Source organism: Rattus norvegicus, chromosome 2 (assembly GCF_036323735.1).
Source record: "Rattus norvegicus strain BN/NHsdMcwi chromosome 2, GRCr8, whole genome shotgun sequence".
NCBI lineage: Eukaryota > Metazoa > Chordata > Mammalia > Rodentia > Muridae > Rattus > Rattus norvegicus.
In genome coordinates this window covers 162,505,364-162,530,115 of record NC_086020.1, presented here as the reverse complement: position 1 = coordinate 162,530,115, position 24,752 = coordinate 162,505,364, and the positions used below count along the sequence as shown (strand labels likewise).

The following is a 24,752-nucleotide window of genomic DNA, read 5'->3' as shown; positions in this document are numbered from 1 at the left end:
CTTAATTGGAAAAGTAAATCACTGGGTATGTGTCCTTAGGGTTATAATTTGCTGTGATCCCTTTTCCCATAATTTTTTTCTGTCTTCTTCATAGCCTGAGGTGATAAACCTCTGCCACACAGTCCCACCATCAAGTGTTTCTACAGACTGAACCCTCAGACACCAGGAGCCCAAACAAATCACGGCTCTTTGAAAATAGTTCTGTCATATTTTACGGTATAACTAAACTAAATATACATGTCAACCCGGACTACTATTGAGTATGCTGTAAACTGGATCCATGATTAAAGGGGTCCCATTTGAGTTATCCAGTACAAAGGTCCTTGTTAGGTGATCCTTTCATAAGATATTAGGAACATTTTTCAACAAAACTTCTTTCATTGCCCTGATTATTTCTTACCCTTTCTTATCTTTGGAAGAATGAGTGATCAGAAAATGATGTTTTACATGTTTCCAATTAATCCTTACTTATTCTTGGCATGGTATTTCTCTATAAGGCTACATTATCTCACTCTTGTTCATTACCACTCTTCTTTTCTTTTGAGTAGCACCCCAGGCTCATGGATTGATATTCCAAATTAATACCTTACTACTTAAATTATTATTACTCTTCAATTTTTTTGAGACAAGGTAGCTTTTAGTAGCCTTGAATATCTTGGAATTTGCTCTGCAGACCAGACTGGCCTTGAACTCAGAGATCCTGTGCCTCTGCCTCTCAAGTACTGGGATTAAAGGAGTGCACTACCACCACCCAGTATTACTCTTTTTTAATGTTTAACTTGCCTCACACTTAACAGTGGGTCTCCTATGTGTTTGGCTCTATGACCTTTTAATATTTCCCATCAACCTTTTAGCACTCTTTTGTTTTTATTTTTCCAGAACCAGATACCATTACTGCCCATGACTTGGAGTTCACCAGTTTTTTCAAGATTCCATTCCCTTTATAGGAGAATAGTATTTAGACACTTAAAATCTGAGAAACAGTGTCCTTACTGCTAGTTCTGAAAACATTGCTTTTGTGCCTTTTTATTTGACAGAACTAGAATTTATCTATACTTATCCATATCAATATCTATACATCATTGACCAAAAGATTTTTTAAAAAAGAGAATCATTTATAGTAACACCTCTAGTTCAATTCCAACCCCACAGAGTTAATTATGAGCTTATAAATTAAGTATGCAGATTTCTAGGACCGTGACTTTGTTTTTTACAATAGGCTAATTCCATCTGAATTGGTGAACCCTTGAATCACTGCCTTCATATAGTAAGTGAAATTTGAAACCAACTAAAGCCACTGAAGCAAGCAGAAGCTATGAATTTGAGTCTGCAGACTGGTCTCTCCTGTCCTGTTGCTCAGTCTCTTGTGACTGTTCTCGGACAGATGGAAATTGCAAGTGATGTTACAAATGAATGCATCTGCTCTAAAATAATGCTTCTTATCTTCTGCTTCAAAGATGTTCACGGGTTTGACAGTGAACCCTGATACATATTCATAAGCAGCATGGTTTGTAACCAAGGGAAATTGAGGCATGCACAACAGAAAGGTGCATGAGAAAGCAGCATGTTGATTTTAAATTTAATTATAGAGATAGAGAGAGAATCCATTTTGATAGTGTATGCTCATCCAACTGTGATGAAACATCAAAAACATCACACTGAGTATCTGACAAAAAGTATTAATTTGGTGAAATGCTTAATAATAAAACTAGTGGGTCTGGAGAAAACAAGATTTAGAGATCTCTATTGAACTTCTCTTGCCCAAAAAGAACAGCATTGTTGAATTTCAATGATCTGTAGTAAAAGCAAAAACAAAATGTACAAACTAAGAAAAGTGCTTTGATCTCTGTGACTGATGTTTACATAATGTCATCAACCTTCAATGCTACATGGGATTTTATGTGAAGGAAAATAATAGTGTAATGTTCTAGCCTTTGTTATATTTAGTAATTGAGGGAGAATGTGTTACTCATTATGACTGCCATACCTTGGCTTCCACTGAGATCAAAATATTTGAAGATCATTTTAGCTTGTTTGCCTTATTCAAACTTAATGCTAAGGGTTTACAGTATTTGACAGAAAACAGATGCTCATAGTTAGTTGAATGAGTAAACGAATCTCTCCTTGATGTCCTGTATGGTATTCTTTCATCTAATCCTTTGAACTTTATTTCCAGGTTCTGATGGCAAATAGTCAACAAGGAATAAGAATAATGAACCTTATTATCACATTATTCATTACCATGCTTTGGCAGTGCAGAAAATATCTAGATTTTTGACCAAACTGGATTGTGCTTTCCTCATAGATTTAAACTTACGTATGTGTATTCTTGTAATCAGAAAATTTTCCACCTGAAATAATGACTCTTAGACTTTTTTTTAAATAAATAAATGCCTAAGACATAAGTTTGGGCTTGTTCTCACTAGATCATCACTCGACTATCCCACTTAATCTAGTCTAAGTCTGCCATAAGTCTAGTTACCTCTTCCTCAGAGTTTGGAGTGAACCTGTTCCTGCACCTGACTCTATTCTAGAGATCATCTCTCCTTACAAGAACCCCCAACCTCTATTTCCTGCCTCAGCTAATAAGCCATCAGCTCTCTATTAACAGGTGATGGTTCCATACAGTATACAAGAGATTCTCATGACACATTTTTGTCTGTGTAGATGCAAATTTATAAATAGGAGAAAAGATGAAATGTTATGCAGTTACTTATTAAGCATTGCTATTATACTTAGGAATTATGTTTGTCAGAATTTGAAAAATGAGCTTAAATGCTTGCTTTGGGAATATATTGACCTTGTCAAGAAAGTATTAAAATGCTTTTAGTTTTAAAATTGTGCTTTAGCATTACCCAATGAGTATTAACAAGAACAAATCCCTACTTTGGTGATGGTTTTCAGTATAGAAGACCTTGTGTTTTTCTGATAAGAATATAAATTTATCTATTCATTTGAAGAGGAATTTTCCAAGGTATTTCAAAGGCTAAGAATGTACCAGTTCTGTCCCTGGAAGCTTGTCAAACCTACGACCTCCTCTCTGGGCCTCCCCCCTGCCCAGTTTAGAATTTGCTGCCTTCTCCACTCTAGTGACTCTCTCCACCACCACCTCTGCCCCACATGGTCTGGAAACCCAAATAGGATACGTGTGGGTCCCCTTTTAGGCATCTCTTTATCCATGTCACATCACACACACTAAGTTGTTTAATAAGGAACCATTACTTTTTCCTGAACCCTTTCCCCCTACTTCAGAGTTTGCCAAATCCTAGAAAGAGACTGTCCAGTTATCCCATACTCTCCTCTGGTGTTCAACAGAGCACTGCCAGCTTCTGCCTGATACTCACCAGTTATCTCAATCCATCTTGAGACCCACTACCATTTCACACGCCTATGGGCAATTTTTCCAAGGTCTTTGACCAAGTCTTTTTAGGCACCAAACAGTCCCTGACAAAAAGACGTTTTGGAATAGAGACTATCACCCTAAATATTAGACAGAGAAAATCAATATTCCAACTGTACGACAAATTTGCCCTCTCCTGAAAATTGTAAATACATGTGATGAAAAAAGAGTTGTATGAACAAAAAATTACTTGAATAAAAAGAAAAACTCAACCAACAAATTTGAAAAACAAAACATAAAAACAGGAAAACCAAAAAAAACATGTTTCTTCCAAAAAACATAAACTCTACAGTATTGGTCCTTAATGAAAATGACATTCTAGAAAGAGGATTTAGAAAAAGTTACAACTATGTTAAAGCAACTCAAAAACTAATTTCCATATTATGAGCATAGGAAGAGAATATCATAGTGAAAATCTATAGAATAGACATATTGGTAGTCTCTAAGTCTAAGAAAGTGATACCCATCCAATACCGAATACACCCAAGAACAGCACTTCAAATAGACAGAACCAGAGAAAGGTCAACTAACTTTTAATATCAGACTCATTAGTATAACACCTGATCATACAGCAGAAACTTAAAAGTCAGAATAGCTAGAAAAATGTATTTCAAGTTATAAAAGACAATTACCATCAACTCAGACTACTCTAGTCAACGAAACTGCCCAGTAAAGCCAAAGAAGAAATAAAAACTCACTATGATAAACATAGATAAGAGAAATTTGTGACTTTCAAACCAGTTGTACAGAGGATACCAGAAGAGATACTTCAATGTGAAGAGAAGGATAAACACTCCCTAAAAGAATATGAATAAACAATGCCGGGCAGTTAATCAACAGCATTCTGAGAAAACACTGCAAAATCAAGAAAGTGGGGGAATCAATACACATCTTTAAATAACAACTCTGTTATTGGTCTCATTTCCCCAACAAAGAGACATAAATTAGAATATTGGACTAAAAAGCAAAACTCATTTGCTGCCTTTGAGAAACATATTACAACATTGTCAATAGATATCACTTTAGAGTAAAAGGATGGAAAAAGTTGCTTCAAGCAGACGGAACTAAGAAATAAGCAATTGTAGCTATTGTAACATCTTCTCACATAGGTGGCTGGTGGCTACAAATCTTTGACATGTTTACTTAAACTGAAATACTCGTAAAGTCACAAAAACTAGTGGGGAGCCCTTGGCACTGTAACTCAAATGAAGGGGCATGAAACCCAGGTGATATGAAGGATAAAACAGATAAAAAAGAATTAAATGGAGAAGGGGATTGGAAAACTAGATAGTGGAGGTAATACATGGGAAGATTACTATTACTAAAATGATTTAAAGACACGACAAGGAAACTTACCACTATAGAATAATCCTAATATATGTTCATATATATATATAAAAAGAGTTAAAATGGTAGTACCCTATAGCAGAGGACAATGCCTCTCCCAGATTCCTTAGATTATCAAATAAAAAGTCCCAGTGCTATGTGTTGGATATCTTTTTATCAAGTTGCTGGTCAGCAGGGTCCTAAGACTCTCACATCGCTACAAGTTACTGCTATTGTTTATTCTCCAGAACTTGATGATAAGACCATATTACTGAGAACAACACATTCTTGCATAATAGAGCATGAAGAAATCAAATTGTTATCAACCTGGAAGCTTCAGAACCACTGGATAGCATTCAGTGCTGGGAGGTTCTCTGCATGCTACTGGGGGATAAAAAATTCAACACTTTTACTGAGCTATGAACACTGTGAGCTACAATAATGAATGGTCTGGAAACATATCTTTACTGGTTCAATAAAGGACTGATGTTATGGAGGCAACCAAACACTTTTGGATTAGATTTAAGGTCTGCCTCATAAGATGGAATTCTTGCTTTTATAGAGATCCTATGACTGCCTAGGTCATAGGCAAGAATCCAACACTATAATTATGATTGGTTGTAGAAATGAACTGACCCCTTCCCCAAATCCATGTTTTCCTCCTTTATCCAGAAATTGGGACATCTCATCTGTCCTTACCAAGGGGAATTTATTTTGTAGTAGATGGTAATTCCTACAGAGACCCATGACTTACCAATGTCCCAGGAACAAGAGACTTAGGCTCAGCTTTAAGAGGTACATATATATCACCAGCATTTCAGAGGTCAGGGTTCATTGCATAATAAATCACAGAAGAATTGTCAGGGCCAGAGAGGCATCAGCAGCAAAACTGTTTGGCCGGCATGGTAGGGTTCTTGTACACATGAAGACACCGTGACCTCATACGCAACATGAGATGAACCAAAATTCTCAACATGGAAGGGGAAAGAGCTAATGAGGATCCAACCATAGCTGAGGTGCTATTCCCAATGATGGATTCTTGTAGAAGAAAATTCAAGATTTAAAAAAGAATAACCTGTGTCCTCTGAGAGGAATGTGTTCTAGCAAACTGTCCTAGATAGTACAGAGAGAACTCAGTGAGATTAAATAAAAAAGCAAAGGACGTAGGAAGGGAAAAGATGTGGGGAGAGGAAAGGGATAGCGGATTTTATCAAAACTCAATATACACAAGTATGAAATTACCAAATAATAAAAGATTATGCATGTGTGTTAACATAATATGTAAGTTATTTGTATCAGAAATTATGCTTCTTAGAAGATTGTCTTGAGAATTAAGCACTTAATTGATCATGGACATATTTGTAGGCTTGTTTATATAAACCAGCACATTGAACATGGTAGAAATGTTTATTACTAAAGACTCCTTAAGTTATCTGTGTCTCCATGTGCTGTGGTGGAAGAGGTAAGTGTACACTTTGCAGGTGTAGCTTCCAGATATGAGTTAAGTGGGCACATCGAAACGAGAGACAATTATCTATCTCTATTTGTACACCGGAGGGTGGCATTCAGTATATAAGACATAGAAATTTGGATTCCTTCCTTGAAGAAAAGTTCAGAAAAATAATCATTACAGGAGAGTTTAGTTTTTAGACATTACTAGTTAAAAATACACAATCTTTCCCTAGGGCCAAAAAGGGATGTCAGGTTTCTTTAAAAGGGAATATTTTTTAACACTGAGGTGCAGAGCTCAGTTTTCATAAACATTAAAATAAAATGATTTTTATAATTTTCTATATTTGAGGGGTACTCAGAAGACAGATTTTTCTAAAGTCTAAAATGTACCAAGTGAGATAAGCAAGATCCATGTGTTCTGGGTATTCTCAGAAAAGGAACCAGAGTCAGTACCTGGACGTTTTCTTAGGAAATTGACATGCAAATCATTTACAATGTTATATTAAGCATAATAATGATATGTTTCTCAATTACATATATGTTTTATCTGAATAAATGAGATGTTCTGAGAGGTGAGAACATTAAGTTTTTAGTTCACAAAGGTGCTAAGAGGGGTAAAAAAGACATGTTTTTAAGTACATCATGAAATAGTTTTATCCGAATGTCTCACTTTCAAACTAACACTTTCTCTTGTGAAGACAGCTTTATTAGAGTGACACAATGCTAACTTAAAAATGTGAACTAAGTAATTAATACCATTTTATAATTAAATAAAATGCACCAAATTCTTAATATTTTCATACACCCACCCACTCACACACACACATACATATACATGTATAATATATGCTTGTGAATTTAGCTTGATGTGGCTGCATCTACAATAATAGTAATTGGTGTTAGTATAACTGACAGGTTTTTGTTAATAATTGACAGTTTTTAATACAGTTTATCTTACTAGAGCCTCAAACAAACTCTACGATAATATAACTTAACAAAATTACATAAAACATACCAAATTCAGTCATAGACTCAAGATTGTAGTTAAACAGGTATATTGTGTGTGTGTTTGTGTGTGTGTGTGTGTGTGTGTGTGTGTGTGAGAGAGAGAGAGAGAGAGAGAGAGAGAGAGAGAGAGAGTGAGAGAGAGAGAGATGTTGCTGCGTATGCTGAGTAAAATTTAGTAATTGCTACAATTAAAGAATGGTAAATCTAAGCATTTACAGATTGAAGGGTTCTTTTAGGTTCTCTTTCATGGAGTTATTTCCTGCTAAAGATTCCATGCATCCAGAATGGGGACCTCCTCTCACTTTGTAGAGCATCAAAAGTAATCAAAAGGCAGAAGACCTAGCTGCTCACATAGTGAGATGTTGATCTTGTACAGTGATAGCCACAGTTTCTAGGAACAGGTAAACTACATTTAATAAGCTAAGTGAGGGTAGTTTGCTATTTGTACTTCTGATGAGAAGCAGTTGGAAGACTATGAATGGTGTTTTAGCTAAGCTAGCCTCTGCAATAGCAATGATAAATAACCATGAAAGAGAGCTTCAGGCTATTTTGTTTTTTTTTTTTTTTTGAATGGGGGGCTTCTACATTTATTTTGATCTTCTGATAAATCTCTTAGGTTTACTCAATATGTAACTAGCTCCTCCTTACAGAGAAGATAACTTACTGTTAAATTAACAGTAATCTACACCTAAAATTCTCTCTCTCTCCCTCTCCCTCTCTTTCGGAAATTCTCAAATACAAGTCATGGATGTCAGAGACAAAAAACCTGTATGTTTAGACAACTAAATAGCTATCAATAATATTAAATAATATAATTATAGGCTCCTTAATTTTTTGAACATGGAATGATTGAAACACTTTATCAGATAATTTACATTTATTGAGTTTATATGTGTGCTACATTATCTCAGATGCTATGTATACACAATATTATATATGGAGCATACACTAATTGCCAACTTATTCAAGCTGGCATGGATTTTATAAACACATATTCTTTTTTATTTTATTTATTTATTTATTTATTTATTTATTTATTTTTCTTCCATTTTTATTAAATTGGGTATTTCTTATTTACATTTCAAGTGTTATTCCCTTTCCCGGTTTCCTGTCCATCAGCCCCCTAAACCCTCTCCCTCCCCTTCTATATGGGTGTTCCCCTCCCCATCCACCCACCATTACTGCCCCCCCAACAATCCCCTATACTGGGGGTCCAACCTTGGCAGTACCAAGGGCTTCCCCCTTCACGGATGCCCCAACAAGCTATTCACTGAATATGAAGTTGGAGCCCAGGGACCGTCCACATATAGTCTTTGGGTAGTGGTTTAGTCCCTGGAAGCTCTGGTTCGTTGGCATTGTTGTTCTTATGTGGTCACAAGCCTCTTCTGCTCCTTCATACCTTTCTCTAATTCCTCCAGCAGGGGTCCTGTTCTCAGTTAAGTGGTTTGCTGCTGGCATTCGCTTCTGTATTTGACATGTTCTGGCTGTGTCTCTCAGGAGAAATCTATATCCGGTTCCTGTCAGCATGCACTTCTTAGCTTCATCATCTTATCTAGTTTTGGTGGCTGTATATGTATGGGCCAAATGTGGGATAGGCTCTGAGTGGTCGTTCCTTCAGTCTCTGCTCCAAACTTTGCCTCCCTATCTCCTCCTATGGATATTTTTTAAACACATATTCTTAAAATGTAAGTTTTATGGAGCCATTATTAGGATTGGCAAGCAGAGATATTTTAAACAAAGTCATCCAAAAAGCGCTTTTATTGTAAACTTAAACCAAACAGGTAATTAGTGAACTGTTACTAATAGAACCACCAAGGACACAATACATACCTCTATCATTTTTTGTCAGGCTCATAAAGTTGAGTATTTCTCATCTCTTCTCTGAGTGCATTTTGTCATTATCAACGTGCAGAAAATTTTTATACAGCTGTTTGTATTATTTCAGCGAACATAACTTCTTATTTATGCTAGATTTGTAATTCTGTATCTCTGGAGGTGCAAAATGAAATTGTTTTATTATTGTCAGAGTAGTTTCCTGTTCTTAACAATATAATACAGTCATTAATTGTAGAATACACTCTGAAAGGCTGTCCTTACTTACACTGGAAGTCCTGCCCAGCTACCAGAAAGTGGCTACTTCAGCATCCATATGCCCCCATTGCTAAGAATCTCAGCTAGAGATGCCCCCTTAGAACCTCTGAGGCCTTTCTTCATCCCAGGTCTCTGGTAGGTCTTAGATGTTGCCCCAGTTCACAAGCCAATCTCCCTTCTCTCTTCCCTGATCTCCCTTAAATGTGATCCTCCCTGCTCTGCTTCCCTCCCCTTCCCTTCCTTTGACTCATTTACCTCCATCCATTGACCTCCCAAATCTATTTTGTTTCCCATTCTAAGAAAGATTAAACCATCCTGCCTTGTGCTCTTTTTTTTATTTAGCTTCTTTGAGTCTGTTGACTAGAGCATGGTTCTAATAAACCTGTACTTTATGGCCAATATCAACTTATAAGTGAGTATATATCAAACATATTCATTTGGATCTGGGTTACCTCACTCAGGGTGACATTTTCTAGCAACATTCATTTGCCTGAGAAATGCATGATGTCCTTGTTTTTAATGGCTAAGTAGTATTCCATTGTATAGATATACCACATTTTCTGTATCTATTATTCAGTTGAGAGACATCTAGTTTGTTTCCAGTTTCTGGCTATTATGAATAAAGCTGCTATGAACATAGTTGAGCAAGTGTCCTTACGGGATAGTTGGCAATATGCCCAGGAGTGGTATAGCTGTGTCTTGAGGTAGAACTAGTCCCAATCTTCTGAGAAACGGCTAAATTAATTTCCAGAGTAATCGTACAAGTTTGCATCCCCATCAGCAGTGTAGGAATGTTCCCCTTGCTCCCCAACCTATCCAGCATGTGTTGCAGTTTTATTTTTAGCCATTCTGATGGGCATAACATGCAATCTCCATGTCGTTTTGATTTTCATTTCTATGATGATTAAGAATGTTGATCTTTTGTTTAGGGACTTCTTGGCCATTTGAGATTCCTCTGTTGAGAATTCTGTTTAGCTCTGTATTCCATTTTTAATTTTTTGATTGTTAGTGTTTAACTTCTTGAATTTTTGTATATTTTTGATGTTATCCCTCTGTCTGATATATGGTTAGTGAAGTTTTTTCCAATCTGTAGGCTGTTGTTGTGTCCAATGATGGTGTTCTTTGATTTACAGTAGCTGTTGAGTTTCATGAGGTCATATTTATTAATTCTAGTCCTTAATGCCTAAGCCATTGGTGTTCTGTTCAGGAAGTTGTCTCCTAAACAAACGAGTTTAAGGTTATTCCCCATTTTCTGTTCTATAGATCAAGTGTGTCTGGATTTATTTGAGGTCTTTGACCAACAAGGACTCGAGTTCAGTCTAGGACGATGAATATGGATTGATTTGCATTATTCTGCATGTGTATATCCAGTAAGAACAGAACCATTTGTTGATGATGCTCTCCCTTTTTTATGCTTTCGGCTTCTTTGTCAGAAACCAAGTGTCCATAGGTGTGTGGGTTTATTTCTGGGTCTTCAAATCAGTTCCACTGATCCACCTGTCTGTTGCTGTACCAATACCATGAAGCTTTTATTGCCATTGCTCTGTAGTATATCTTGAAGCCAGGGACAGTGATGCCTCTTTTATTTTTCAGGATTGTTTTAGCTATCTAAGTTTTTTGGTTTTCCATATGAGGTTGAAAATTTGTCCTTCCATGTCTGTGAAGAATTGTGTTGGAATTTTGATGGGAAGTCCATTGAGCCTAGATTGCTTTTGGTAAGAAGGCCATTTTCACTATGTTAATCCATGAGCGGAGGGGATTTATCCATCTTCTGATATCTTCCTCAATTTCTCTCTTCAGAGACTTGAAGTTCTTGTGATATAGGCCTTTCACTTTCCTGGTTAAAGTTATACCAAGATATTTTATGGATTTATGACTATTGCGGAGAGGATTGACTTTCTAACTTGTTTCTTAGCCCACTTGTTGTTTGTATAAAGGCTTCTGATTTCTTTGATTTAATTTTTTATCCAGCTACTTTCCTAAAGTTGTTTATCAGAGGTAATATTTCTCTCAGAAATTTTGGGGTTGCTTACATATACTAGCATATCATCAACAAATAGCAATAATTTGACTTCTTTCTTTCCATTTTTGTATCTCCTTGTTCTCCTTTGGTTGTCTTATTGTTCGGGCTAGAACTTCAAGTTCTAAATTGAAGATACATGGAGACAGTGGCTGGCATTGTCTTGTTCCAGATTTTAAAGGACATGCTTTAAGTTTCTCTCCATTTAGTTTGATGTTGGGTGTTGGCTTTAATGAGTGTAAATATTCCTCTTGTGTCCGCGACCCTCCAAAACGTTTTCGATGGAGGGGTGTTGGATTTTGTCAAATGCTTTTTCAGCATCTATTGAGATGACCATCTATTTTTATTCTTTATTTTATTTATGTGCTAGACTACATTTATGTTCTTTTTGTATACTGAACCATTCCTGTATCCATCGATGAAGCATATTTAATCATGGTAAATGATGTCTTTGATGTGCTCTTGGATTTGGTTTTTGAGCATTTTATTTAGTATTTTTGCATCAATGTTCATAAGGGAAATTGGTCTGACATTTTCTTTCTTTGAGTCTTTGTGTGCTTTAGGTAGAAGGGTAACTATTGCCTCATAGAATGAGTTTGGCAGTGTTCTTTCTGTTTCTATTTTAGAGAATATAGTTTGAGGAATATTGATATCAGCTCTTTTTTAAAAGTCTTGAAGAATTCTACACTTAAACCATCTGTACCATGGTTTTATTTTGTTTGGGAGAATTTTAGTGACTGCTTCTATTTCCTTAGGGCTTATGAGATTATTCAAATTTTCACCTCATCTTAAGTGAGCTTTGGTAATTGATATCTGTCTAGAAAATCATTCATTTTATTTATATTTTTCAATTTTGTGGAGTATAGCCTTTTGAAGTAAAAACTAATGGTTCTTTGAATTTCCTCAGTGTCTTTTATGTTTCCCTTTTCATTTCTGATTTTGTTAATTTGGGTATTGTCTCTCTGACTTTAAGTTAGTTTGGCTAAGAGATTGTCTATCCTGTTAATTTTTTTTCAAATAACCAGCTCTTGTGGTTTTGTTTATTCTTTGTATTGTTCTCGTCATTTCTAATTGATTGATTTCAGCCCTGAGTTTGATTATTTCCTGTTTTCTATACCTCCTTGATATGTTTGCTTCTTTTTTTCCTAGAGTTTTCATAAATACTTTTAATTCAATAGTATGAGAACTCTCCAATTTCTTAATGAGATCATTTAGTGTGGTGGACTTTCCTTTTACCACTGCTTTCATAGGATCCCATCAGTTGGGTATGTTGTGCTATCATTTTCATCTAGAATTCTAGAAATTTTTAATTTTGTTTCTAGAAATTCTAGAATTCTAGAAAGTCTTTAATTTTGTTTTTTATTTCTTCCTTGACCCAGTGGTCATTAAGTAGAGAGTTGTTAAGTTTCCATGAGTATGTAGACTTTCTGTTGTTTCTGTTTTTGTTGAAGGTCAGCTTTAATCCATGGTGATCTAATAAAATGCATTGGGATTATTTCAATCTTCTTGTTTCTGTTTAGGTTTGCTTTGTGACAGATGATGAGGTATAGAAAAGAAGGTATTCTTTCATGTTGGGGTAAAATATTCTATAGATATCTCTTAGGTACACTTGAGTAATAACCTGTGTTAGTTTCATTATTTCTCTGTTTAGCTTTTGTCTCAATGACAAGTCCATTGGTGAGTGTGGGGTGTTGAGGTCTCCCACTATTACTATGTGGGATTAAGTCTGTGATTTAAGCTTTAGTGATGTTTCTTTTACAAATGTGAATTCCCCTGTATTTTGGGCATAGATTTTTCAGAATTGAGACGCCCTCTTTGTGGATTGTTCCTTGATGAGTATGAAATGTCCTTTTCTGTATCTTTTGAGTACTTAAGGTTGAAGTCTTTCTATTAATCATTAGAATGTCTACTCTAACTTATTTCTTGGATCATTTGTTTGGTTAACCTTTTTCTATCCCTTAATACTGAGATAATGACTATCTTTGTTCCTGAGGTGTTTCCTGTATACAGAAGAATGATGGAGTCCATTTATACTGTTAGTCTGTGTCTTTTTACTGGGGAATTGAGTCCATCGATATTGAGAGATATTAATGAGCAATGATTGTTACTTCCTGTTATTTTTATGTTGGTTGTGGCTGAGAGAGAAAGAGACAGGAGGGGAAGGGAGCGAGTGAGTCTTCTGTTAGTTTTAAGGGTGTGAAATTATTTTTTAAGTTTTCTTGAGTGTAGTTAAATTTGTTGGGATGGAGTTTTCCTTCTAGTATCCTCTGTAGGACTTTGTTAGTGTAAAGGAATTGTTTGAATATAGTTTTGCTATGGAATATCTTGCTTTCTCCATGTATAGTGATTGAAAGTTTTACTGGGTATAGTAGTTGGGCTGAAATCTCTGATCTCATAGGGTCTGTGAGACCCCTGCCCAGGCCCTTCTAGCTTTTGTAACCTGATGAGAAATTGGGTATAATTCTTCTAGGCCTGCCTTTATATATTACCTGGCTCTTTCTCCTTACTTTCTTTGTTCTGTATATTTAGTGTTTTGATTATTATGTGGTGGGAGGGTTTTCTTTTCTAGTCCAATCTATTTGGTATTCTGTAAGTTTCTTGTACCTTTATAGGCATTTCTTTCTTTAGGTTAAGGAAATTTTCTTCTATTATTTTGTTGAAGATGTTTTCTGGGACTTTGAACTGGGAATCTTCTATTTCTAATATTTTTAGGATTGGTCTTTTCATAGTGTCCCAAATTTCCTGGATGTTTTTTGTTATGGTCTTTTTAGATTTTGCATTTTTCTTTGATTAATATATTGATTTCCTCTATCATATCTTCTAATCTTCAGATTCTTTCTTACATCTCCAGTATTCTGTTGGTGATATTTATGTCTCTAGTTCTTGTTATCTTTCCTAGGTTTTCTATCTACGGGATTGCCTCAGTTTTTGTTTTCTTTATTGTTTCCATTTTCCTTTTTAGGTCTTGGACAGTTTTATTCATATCCTTCACCTGCTTGTATTTTCTTGTCTTTTTTTGTAATATTTATTTGCTTTGTCTTTTAATGCTTCTACCTGTTTGAATGTATTTTCTTCAAGGGATTTATTCATGTCCTCTTTAAAAGGCCTTTTCATCTTTATAAGCTTGGGTTTAATATTCTTCTCTTATACTTCCATTTCTTTAGGATATGCAGGGTTAGTTGTAACAGGATAACTGGGCTCTGTTGTTGCCATATTGCCCAAGGTCTGGTTGATTTTGTTCTTATGCTGTCCTTTAAGGCATCTGGTCTTCTCTGGTGTTGGCCTGATGATCCTAATGGTAGCAGGACTTCTTGGGAAGGTGGGGAGCTCTGGGCCAGACAATAGAGTCATGGAATCCAACTCTGTTGTATGTTTCTCAGGTAGATACTACTTGAAAGCTATGTTGCAGGTGGATCCTATTTTGCAGGCTGTGCCCCAGTTAGACTCAGGTGCGGTGGTGGGCAAATCTGACTCCAGGATTCCAAGTTGGCTATTTTTGTGGCCCCAGAAGCTTTCTCGGGGAGACAGGATGCTCTCAGGGTCCAGTAATGCTTTCCCAAGCAGAAGACCAAGACCAGATCTAGAGAGTGGGCTTCTGATTATTCTTATATATAGATGGGCCAAGAATCAAATGTCCGTGAGGGAGGGGTACAGTGTGACAAACGACACAGACACATGGCAACAAAACACACGTTTGTTAAAGCATCTTTATTACACAGTACCTCATATACTAGGTGTTTCCTCACTCTTCAGCTCCATTTGTAGAAAGCCGATTCTTTCTTTACAAATCCCACTATTTATATTAAGTTGTATTATTCCTTGAAATGTGTGCATACTATGGATTTGCCTTCAACTCCAATTTGTTTGCATTGTCTGAATCAGTATGATTCATTTTTCTCGGCACTATAGTGGTTCTTCCAGGAATGGAAAAAATAGTAAAAACTGTGGGTCTCCCAGATTCACAAACAAGATCACATGAAGTTGACATTCCTGGAGGTTGACATTCAGCTTCCTTGACATTCAGCCTCCTTCTTGCTCTGACATTGTAACACAAGGAAGTGCTATCTTCTCCATCTCCTTAGAGCCACATTCTCTCTCTTTCTCTCTCTCACTCTCTCTCCCTTTTCCCATCTCCCTTTCTACTTCCCCTCTTTCCCAGTTCCCCTCCTGTGTAATTTACCCCCATCCTTTCTTTCAACTTTCTGTTCTTTCTTAATTCCCAACCTGCCTTCCTCATGATTTGCTGTTCAAAATGGTCTCAGAGTACAGTTGTGAAGTGTTACTAATGTTCTCATTCTCAAAATGATTAGAAAATTCCAAAACATGCTAATGACTTCATTCAGACATGAATCACAATGCTATTGGTTGTAAATTCAATTAGGAAGAGGTAACAATAATGTTAAATAAGGTGTTTTTCAATAGAAATATACATTAAATAAAATTAAGTATTAGTCCCTTTTGAAAATGGTGTGCCAAGTAGAAATCTGACCCCCTGTTTCCTCTGGGAGCCACGCTTTAGAATCTGCTAACTTTCCAGTTATAGACATTTTATGGATTATAACTACAGTTTCAGTGTCTCTTATAATACGGTGTTTACTGAAGTAGATTTCCTACCCTGGAATTAAAATTTCATTATGTTGTAGCTTTACTGGCTCTATCAAGCTTTTTCCAGGATTTACACATCCTTCACAAACCACTGTATTAGCTTTCTGTTTCTGCTTTAAAGAATTACTACAAAATTAGTTGCTTAAATATGAAATTTTATGATTTACAGCTTAAAGTTCGAAGTCCAAAATGAGATTTCATTAGCTAATAAAATTGTTATCAGGATGCTTTCCTTCTAAATCCTTACCTTGCCTTTTCTAGGTCCATGACTAATGCCCTACATCTCTGCAATCCTCTTTCTACCAACAAATATTCTCTAATTCTCTTTCCTTAACATTTGTAATTGAACATGATGCTTCTATCCCTATAAATTATTTATCTCTCCTGGTCATGTAAGTATAGTACCTCTCTAAAATAGAAGATTCTTTTCTTCCTTCACTGCAAGAATTGCTAAATAAAGCAAATTGGAGACAGCACAATGCTCCTCTCTCTGTGATGAGTTTTCTTTTGTCTTATTTTTCTATTCTCATTTATAGTCCCAAGATCCGAGCCAAACCATTTGTATGCCCAGAGAAGTATTTGTACAGAAGATGACAGAGACTGTGGGTTGGGGCACAAAAGAAGAATATGGAGAACTCTTTGACAAAGTGGATGTGTCCCAGGATGGCTTCATTGACTGGGACAAGCTGACTTCATTTATACTGTTATCACTTTCTGAGAGAGATGAACGAGCAAAGGCAACAGTCATTCCCCAATGGAAGGACCTTGAATTCCTCCCAGGAAAACACAAGGACACCATTCAGAAAATAGTTTTCTTAAAAAGTTCAAGTCGTTACTTAACTATTAGCAAAGAAGGCTTACTAGGAATCTGGGGAGAGAACTTGAAGTTGCAAGAAACACTTCCCATCACTTCAGATGCTATCAAACTCAAACACCTGTGGGTGACAGGTTTGGTTTCTCTGGAAAATGTTAACAAGGTACAAAATGTTTATAAATACACTTGATAGTTGTGAAACAGACTAGAAAATGATGGGGCAGAACCTCTGGCTAGTATCAAATACAACATCAGCAGTGACAGAGAGCCACATTCACCTTTGGTGCCTGAGAAGTATTTGCTTTCCAAAGCTTTCTCTTGGGTGTCTTAACATGATATTGCAAACAGTGACTCATATATTTTTCACTTTGTATAATTAATTGACAATGTTAGAGATGAAGGATGGTGGTGGACGTAGGATTAAAATATGAAAGAAAGGGTGCTCAAATGACTTTGGTAATTAAAATGCTTTGTTTTGGTTTTATTTATTTATTTATTTATTTATTTATTTTTGGCTAGAGTCCAGTGCTAGAATTTGTTATGCATACATTTTTAACACTGCTAAGGGCTCTCAGAGAACTATGTCTCATTTAGAAATTTGGTGTGTATGCTTGCTTTGTATATCAATTTCACTATATCCACCATTAATATCCTTTGATTTTCTATTTGGCTACTCTAGATAGCAGTAGCTTTTACAAGCAAAGAGATTTGTTTCTATGATCTACTATCCAAAGAAGAATTTCCTTGTCAATACAAACTCCAAGGCCTTCAAGGAGCTCCCATATGCATGGATTATTGGTATGATCCTTTTGATCCAAAAGACTCCATCCTTTCATTTGGGGATATAACTGGAAAGGTAAGTAAAAGGAAGATATGAGTGCTCAATAAGGATATCATCTTCAAACTGTAGCTCAAAGTAAAAATTCAAATGCCTTGAGTATAACTGTCTGCCCCACGCTATTGTCTCGCCAGGAAGAACACGCGGGGACACACGAATCCTTCTGCAGCTTAAACGTTTATTGAATCTTAAAGAGAGGGGGGCCCGGGGCGCCAGCATGGCGCGGTGCATCCACACCTGATTGGTCACTTACCCATGATCTCATTAGGCACGCCCCGGAGTGGGCAAAGACCTGGCACGAAGGCACTCTTGCACATGCGCACACAGTTAACTTCCTGAAAGGAAGTCGGCTGGCGCCATCTTGTAATGGCAAAAGCTATCCCGGCTTTCCACGTGGGGCGCAGTGGAAGCCAGCGCCATCTTGTGGTGGCGAATCTTATTGCGGCTCTCCACAACTGTCTATGTTGTAAATTTTCAGGCTATACTAATTGAACATGGAAGACATGGGTTCTAACACAATTCCACCATTTACTTTGAAGTTTATATCTTCATTATGGTCTCCTGTTCTGTGTGTAGTTATATTTTTAATTTAAAAACTTAAAAATGTAACATTATAAAATGTTTAATACATTTGATCCCAATCTTAGTAAATATTTACCATGAATGTATGAACTTACTTCTCACTGGCCTTTCAAATTAATTGTTTTGATTTGTGGGATTTCCACTGTCAGAGAGATAAGAGAGTATTCAAATTTTGTATCACTTAACAAAGGAATAGGGATATGAAAGACAGTAAAATTGAACCTGTGACACTGGATACAGTCATTTCTCCTCCTACCAAAGTGATCTTTAATAAAAGAAGTCATTACTTACTCAATGACACTGGAGTGTGCCAGACAGTGAAGAGGCTTGAGGAATCAATTCTCTTTCATGGCTGTGAAAGCTTCTATTCTTCCTGTTTTCAATGACAAGTCCTTATTAAAATAAAAGGCAATGCTTGGAAACCACTCTGTAAACTGTATGGTGGTTCTCCTACTGTCACTGATTATATACTTTAAGTAATACTGAAGAAAATCTTCCTCACTCATGAACCATTCCTTGTTAATCTTGGAGTACATAGAACTGTTGAACAACACTTACTCTGCCTGTGTTTGTTTCTCATTTGATGACCCAAGGTGCAAGCAATTGCTTTCACAGCAGCAGTAATTTCCCTCTTTGAACGACCTGCTAATGCATGTGATGATGAAGAAGCCACCATGACCATTGACTGGGCAGAGCTGGTCTCTGGATGTCACAAGTGTTGTCACGTGTTACAGCACACAACTCATCATGGAGACTGGGTCAGGCAAGGTACAGAGTTTGAATGGTAGCAGGAGGAAAGAGCCATTTTCACCTTCTACATTTATTTTTTTAATTAAAGTTTTACCCACTTTAATGTTTAAATGTTTAATCTGGAAATGTTTAAATCTGGAAACCAATAATTGGTTCTCTGGAGGTTTTGGAATAGATTCACTTTATCCCCTGAGTGCCGGCTGGAATTACTTCATTTTCTTCTAAAATGTATGTTTCATTCAATTAATACAGGTGAACTATGCACTCAGAAGTCTTAGAAGACAAAAGATAATTGTCATAATATCTATTGAGCTTCAAGTTCACTTTGATACTAGCCTGTGTCAGTCATTCACACAGTGTCTAGTGAAAGAATTAAGGAATTCTTCAAAAGTGCTTCTTTATGTGTGTGTGTGTGTGTGTGTGTGTGTGTGTTTATGAGAAATATTAGTGCTGCATTCACAATGTAATTTTCTTTCTGCTTTGTTTTTAATTAATTTTACTGACACTGTTTCGTATATTTATTATTTTATTTATTTACATTTCAAATGTTGTCCCCATTCCCAGTCTACTCTCTGCAGCAACTGCCCCCCCAAGCCAATCCTCCCACCCATTTGCCTCTAAGAGGATGCTCCCCCACCCATCACTCACTCCCACGTCACCCATCTTTCATTCCCCTATTCTGGGGCAATATGCCTACACAGGACTAAGGGCATTGATGACAGGTAAGGCCATCCTCAGCTACATTGCAGCTGGAGGCATGGACCCATCCATGTGTACTCTGGTTGGTGGTATAGTGGTATAGTGGTGGTCCAGTTAGTTGATACTGTTTTTCCTATGGGATTGCAGTTCATTTCACTTCCTTTAGGTCCTTCTTCTAACTCTTCCATTGTGGTCCCAGAGCTCACTCAGATAGTTGGTTGTATCTGTATCTGTCTTAGTCAGATGCAGGAGGAGACTCTCCTTTGACAACCACACTACGCTCTTGTCTGGGAGCACTTCTTGGTATCAGAAATAGTGTCAAGGTTTGGTGTCTGCAGATGGGACAGATCACAAGGTGGGGTAGTCTTTGGATGGCCTTTCCTTCAGTTTATGTTCCATTTTTGTCATGTTTCCTTTAGACAAAAATAATTTTGGGTTAAAATTTCTGAGATGGTGTCCCAAATGCGACTTTCGGCCGGCAAGAAGCACGCGAGACATAGAAATTATTGCTATGAGTGATACTTTATTCTTATCTCATGGAGAAGCCCCGCGCGCCGGCCAGGCGCGCCTATTTAACCCTCGCGCACGCATCCACACCTGATTGGTTGCTTACTCATGATCTCATCAGGCACGCCCCGGAATGGGCAAAGACCTGGCAGGAAGGCACTCTTGCACATGCGCACAGTTAACTTCCTGATAGGGGGGCCAGCTGGCGCAGTGAAGGCTGGCGCCATCTTGACTGACTTGGCCTTCCACGTGGGGCGCAGTGGAAGCCAGCGCCATCTACTGGTGGCGCATGTTATTGCGGCCCTCTACATCTCACCCTTATAATTATAATTTTATAGCAGTAATGATCACCCTATCGCGTGCAATGAGGAAACCTCAGCGATGTGCAAGGGCTGATCAAAGGAACGCTGAGTCTCTCTCAATCCCAGTGCAATGGATCCACAGATCCATGGGGTGCAGGAGCAGAGAACTCAGATACAGAGAGAATCCCTCTCCTCCCAGTGCAAATGGACCCACAGGTCCATGGGGTGCAGGAGCAGGGAACTCAGATACAGAGTAAGTCCTGAGCAAGATAACCAAATTCCAGGTGAGGCCCTTTGTACAATGGCCACAAGTGCTTGAGTGATAACGGCCTTATCACGTTACTGTTGAGATCTGAGTTTGTAAACCAACCATGGTATGAATACTGATCCACAGCATAGGGCTGCATCAAACAGAGCCACTCCCGATAAGTAGTGGGCACCTCATATGGTCCTCCTCAGCTGTTGCCACCAAGGGCCGTGGTCAAGCCACTCCTATAATGAAATTTAGAATTTCCAATTGTTAGTAACTACTCCAGAAAGTTCACCCACTGTACTTGTCTAACAATAGATTGGGGGAGGATAACTCCAGACACTGCAGACACAATGTCTGCAGCAGTAATGGCTGCTACAATAGCAGCGAAAGTGTCAAGATCTTTTCCAGGACAGTTCAGGATCAGTCATTCTTCTCTGGAACAACCAGCAGACAATGGAACCATTTCTGAGATCTGTATAACCAGGACAGATGTCTCCAGTCACTGTAGCTTTACACAGGTAGCTTTCTGTGAAGCTACAGTCTGTAAAATGACAACACCAGTTACCAGTTAAGGCAGCAAGAGTCACCAGGGAAATGAAAGGACAGGGGTAACAGCTGGAGTCCAGTCTTCTCCAGGAAGCAGCAGTGTACAGAGTCTGATCGTAGGCCACAGTGGGACGGGAACACATGCAGCGGTAACACTGACTGCAGCAACGGCAAAATCTCTGTGATGACAAAGGATGAAGGGGCATCTTCTATCTTCCTCTCAGGGCAGAGGAATGACTCCAGGGACCCGAACCACGAGAGCTGAATCTTCATGCTCCCAGGATCAGCATGTCTCACCAGACACTCAGGCAGCTGGCACACTCCTGCAGCATCCTGTAGAAAAAACACAAACATTCCCTCTTCCCCATATAAAATATCTGGACAGGAACATGTCAATAAGTGGATCTCTCTATTTCACCTAGGCAGAAGTATGCCTAGTTGTAGGGTGCCATAAACTTTGGCATCCAAATTTTTAAAATTGAAATATTTTAAAATTGAAATAAAAGGAGCATTATTTAGCATACAGGGATAACTCCCCCTTTTTATTTATTAAGATATAGTAAAGATATTATTTATTAAGGTAAGTCCTCGAGGATTAAGTTGAGGACACTGAGCACTTGTATTTATAAATTGACTTGTATACCAAATTATCGTTTCCAGCATTATTGTTTTGGATATATAAAGAATGAGATTTTTTGACTAATTGTTCTTAGGGGTAAGGCCTATAATCTGTCTGGAATCTTGTCCTCCCTTGTTAAGGAGCCCAGGCAATCCAGTTTGAGTTCTTAAATGTTCTATAAAGGAACAGTATATAGTGCTCTTAACCACTAAGCCATTTTTCTAGCACCTCACAAACTTTATTTACCTAAACATAAGCATTAATTAGACATGTCAAATCTTGTAAATATTGTCCAGATTTAGTCTTACTAGAAATCTCTGAGCTGGCAGGGTGAGGCTGGGAGTTGAAAGTAAACAAATAGAGTCTTCCTCTTTTCCTGAGGGTGTGTTATCAACTCTATTACCATTTTTAAAGAGCTGGGTCTATGGTTTTGTTTAGTTGTCTGAGCCAGAGCACTGAAAGGACAGTGAGTTATCAGACAATTTACACTGAAATCACTCACTGATTTTAAGTAGAAAACCTGTCTCCAATAAAGCATTAAGTAATAGAAATCAATTGTAAACCACAAACCACACAATGACTATCAGTATATGAAGTGAAAGCTTGATTTTTAACATTTAAAAACAGCGGCTAAAGCATGGAATTTAATAATCTGTGTTGAAGCAATAGAAATTCAAGAGAATAAGCAAGTGATCCAATCATATCTGTAGCCTTTTCATTAGATGAACCACCTATAAATACTCTAAGCGCATTTCCTATGGGTTGTACGCACAAATATGTAGGAAGTACAAAACCATGTAAAGAATAAAATTATAAATTTTGTCTGAAAATTTTGTATATGTAATAGGCCAAATATCAGTATTTAGTAATAACCAATTAACTGTTGTTTGGAAATAAGATATGTTTTACCAGGTTTCTTTTCAAAATACTTCTATGACTCCAGTCCACAACTCTGTACTAACACAGCTGAAGCTTTATCTCCAATGTGCATAACAAAGACCTAAGTCCTCTGGTAAGGTGAGGTACTTAGCCAATTAACATATCTTTGGAAGCTTAGAATTAGCTTTAAATATTCTTATCCGGAGTAGTGTAACAGCTACTCCCCAAATATTAAAGCTCATTTTAAGAGCAAAGGTTTGTAATAAAAATTTCCATATACATTGAAAGATTTAAGTTCTAACTTCTTACACTGAAGAAGCAACAAAATTACCTAATATGAGGCTGTTAGCCATTCTTAATGATATCACTTTATGGGCTCTCTAAAACTATAAGCAAGCTCACGAAATGAAAACTCACAATTGCTATGATGAAAACAAATTGTATAAAATCAATCCTCTAAATCTGTCTTGAAATGGCAGTTGGAGTAAGGAAACTGGCTGTAATGCTCTCACAAGTTCTAAAACCTCATCAATCCTTATAAATCCTGTAACAATCTCTACCTGTTTGATTTTTCCTTAATTAAAAATAAGTTTGAGTTAGTCAATGTAACACTGGCAATCCTAAATCACAATCTTTGAGTTCTCTTTGTAACACCAGAACACAGCCACGAGGTCACCTGAATTCTGAGTACTCGGAGACTAGGCAGCTGTTCTCCGGGCAGTGGAAATTAGCATTAAAATACAGATAACTTCTGGGCAAGCCACAACTTTGGAAAGTAAAACTTGCTAGGCAGCTGTTTTTGGGGCAGTGGAATTAGCATTAAAATACAGATAACTCCTGGGCAAGCCACAGCTTTGGAAAGCAAAACTCAACCCCCAACAGACAATCTAGTCTCCAAGGCACCCCAAGTCTATCTATTACGTTGTAAAGTTTGACTGTCAATTCTCTCCAATACCTCAACAAAAGGACAATTTCCTAAATTCTTTTAGAAGCCTGGTTTCTAGCATAAGAATTCCATAAAAACATTACCTCAATTTAGACCTGTTTCCCTGGGTTGGCTCATGTCACATGTTATCTAGAATGACTCCATCCAGATTACCAGCTTTATGTCAACTTTCTGTTACCAATATTATACCCTTATAACCATATCTAATAACTTGAGAGCCAATAGTCCATAACCAAGGCAAGTAGAGCATATTTATACATATAAAACCAATAAGAAACAAAATTGAAATGGCTACACCTATCTTTAATATTTAGACCAAACACCATTTTTACCCTTTTGTTATGATTTTAAGAGAAGCACCTTGTCACCTGTTGAGTCAATTAATCAGTCAGGGATTTTTCTAAGAGAAACAGCTATCAACTCTTGTACCAAAGAAGCTGTTGGCGCTTTTAAGATCAGCTCGTGTAGACGCTTAGCTTTTGGTCAGCTTCTCCAGCTAATCTAGACACCTGGCTCTAGGCACAGGGCTTTAAAAACCTGATTGAAACTTTTTTATTCATTTGTTCCTTTTTGAAACGAGTTAAAACCAAGTCAAGGTGCGCACGACCGGCAGATAAAGTTTTTACCATTTTTTCTTTTGAACATGAAACATAAAACTTTTAGACAACGAGAAACAAAAACCACAGACATACACTGACAGACATGGGGACATCCTGGTGCACCAGAGACAAACAATAGACAAAGAGGGGAAAAAGCCAGATGGTGTTCACAGCGACTATCCACTCGAGTGGAGCTGATATGGGCGATGGATTGTCTCAATTCCTGGACTAGTCCACCAATGTGTTGAAACCCAATTCTGTAAGACACTGAGAGATATCTGAGCAGTATGACCGACATTCGCCAATGGTATGGAAGTGAAACACAGCCCTGAATATCTTTACTCACAACCCAATTACATTAACTCTATCAGGCTGTGCACGGGCACTGAGATGTCCTTTTGTTTGATTCTCCTGAATAAATTTTCAGGCGGTCTGCCTCTATCAAATCTGATCAGTATGGCTCTGCAAAGCTGTCTCGTCAGCTCACGGACGCCGTGGCGTCCCGAGAGCCGGCGC

At 37.4% G+C, this 24,752-nt stretch overlaps 1 protein-coding gene across 2 annotated transcripts in view; it reads left to right on the top strand.

Annotated features, from left to right (window-relative positions):
• Wdr49 (WD repeat domain 49) overlaps positions 1-24,752 on the top strand; it is a 214,088-nt gene that overhangs the window by 33,002 nt on the left and 156,334 nt on the right. For both annotated transcript variants that reach the window (XM_039103711.2, XM_039103712.2), the window contains exons 3-5: positions 16,439-16,879; positions 17,396-17,572; positions 18,730-18,904. In XM_039103711.2, the coding sequence (XP_038959639.1) occupies positions 16,439-16,879; positions 17,396-17,572; positions 18,730-18,904 (793 nt within the window). The remainder of the gene's footprint in view (positions 1-16,438; positions 16,880-17,395; positions 17,573-18,729; positions 18,905-24,752) is intronic.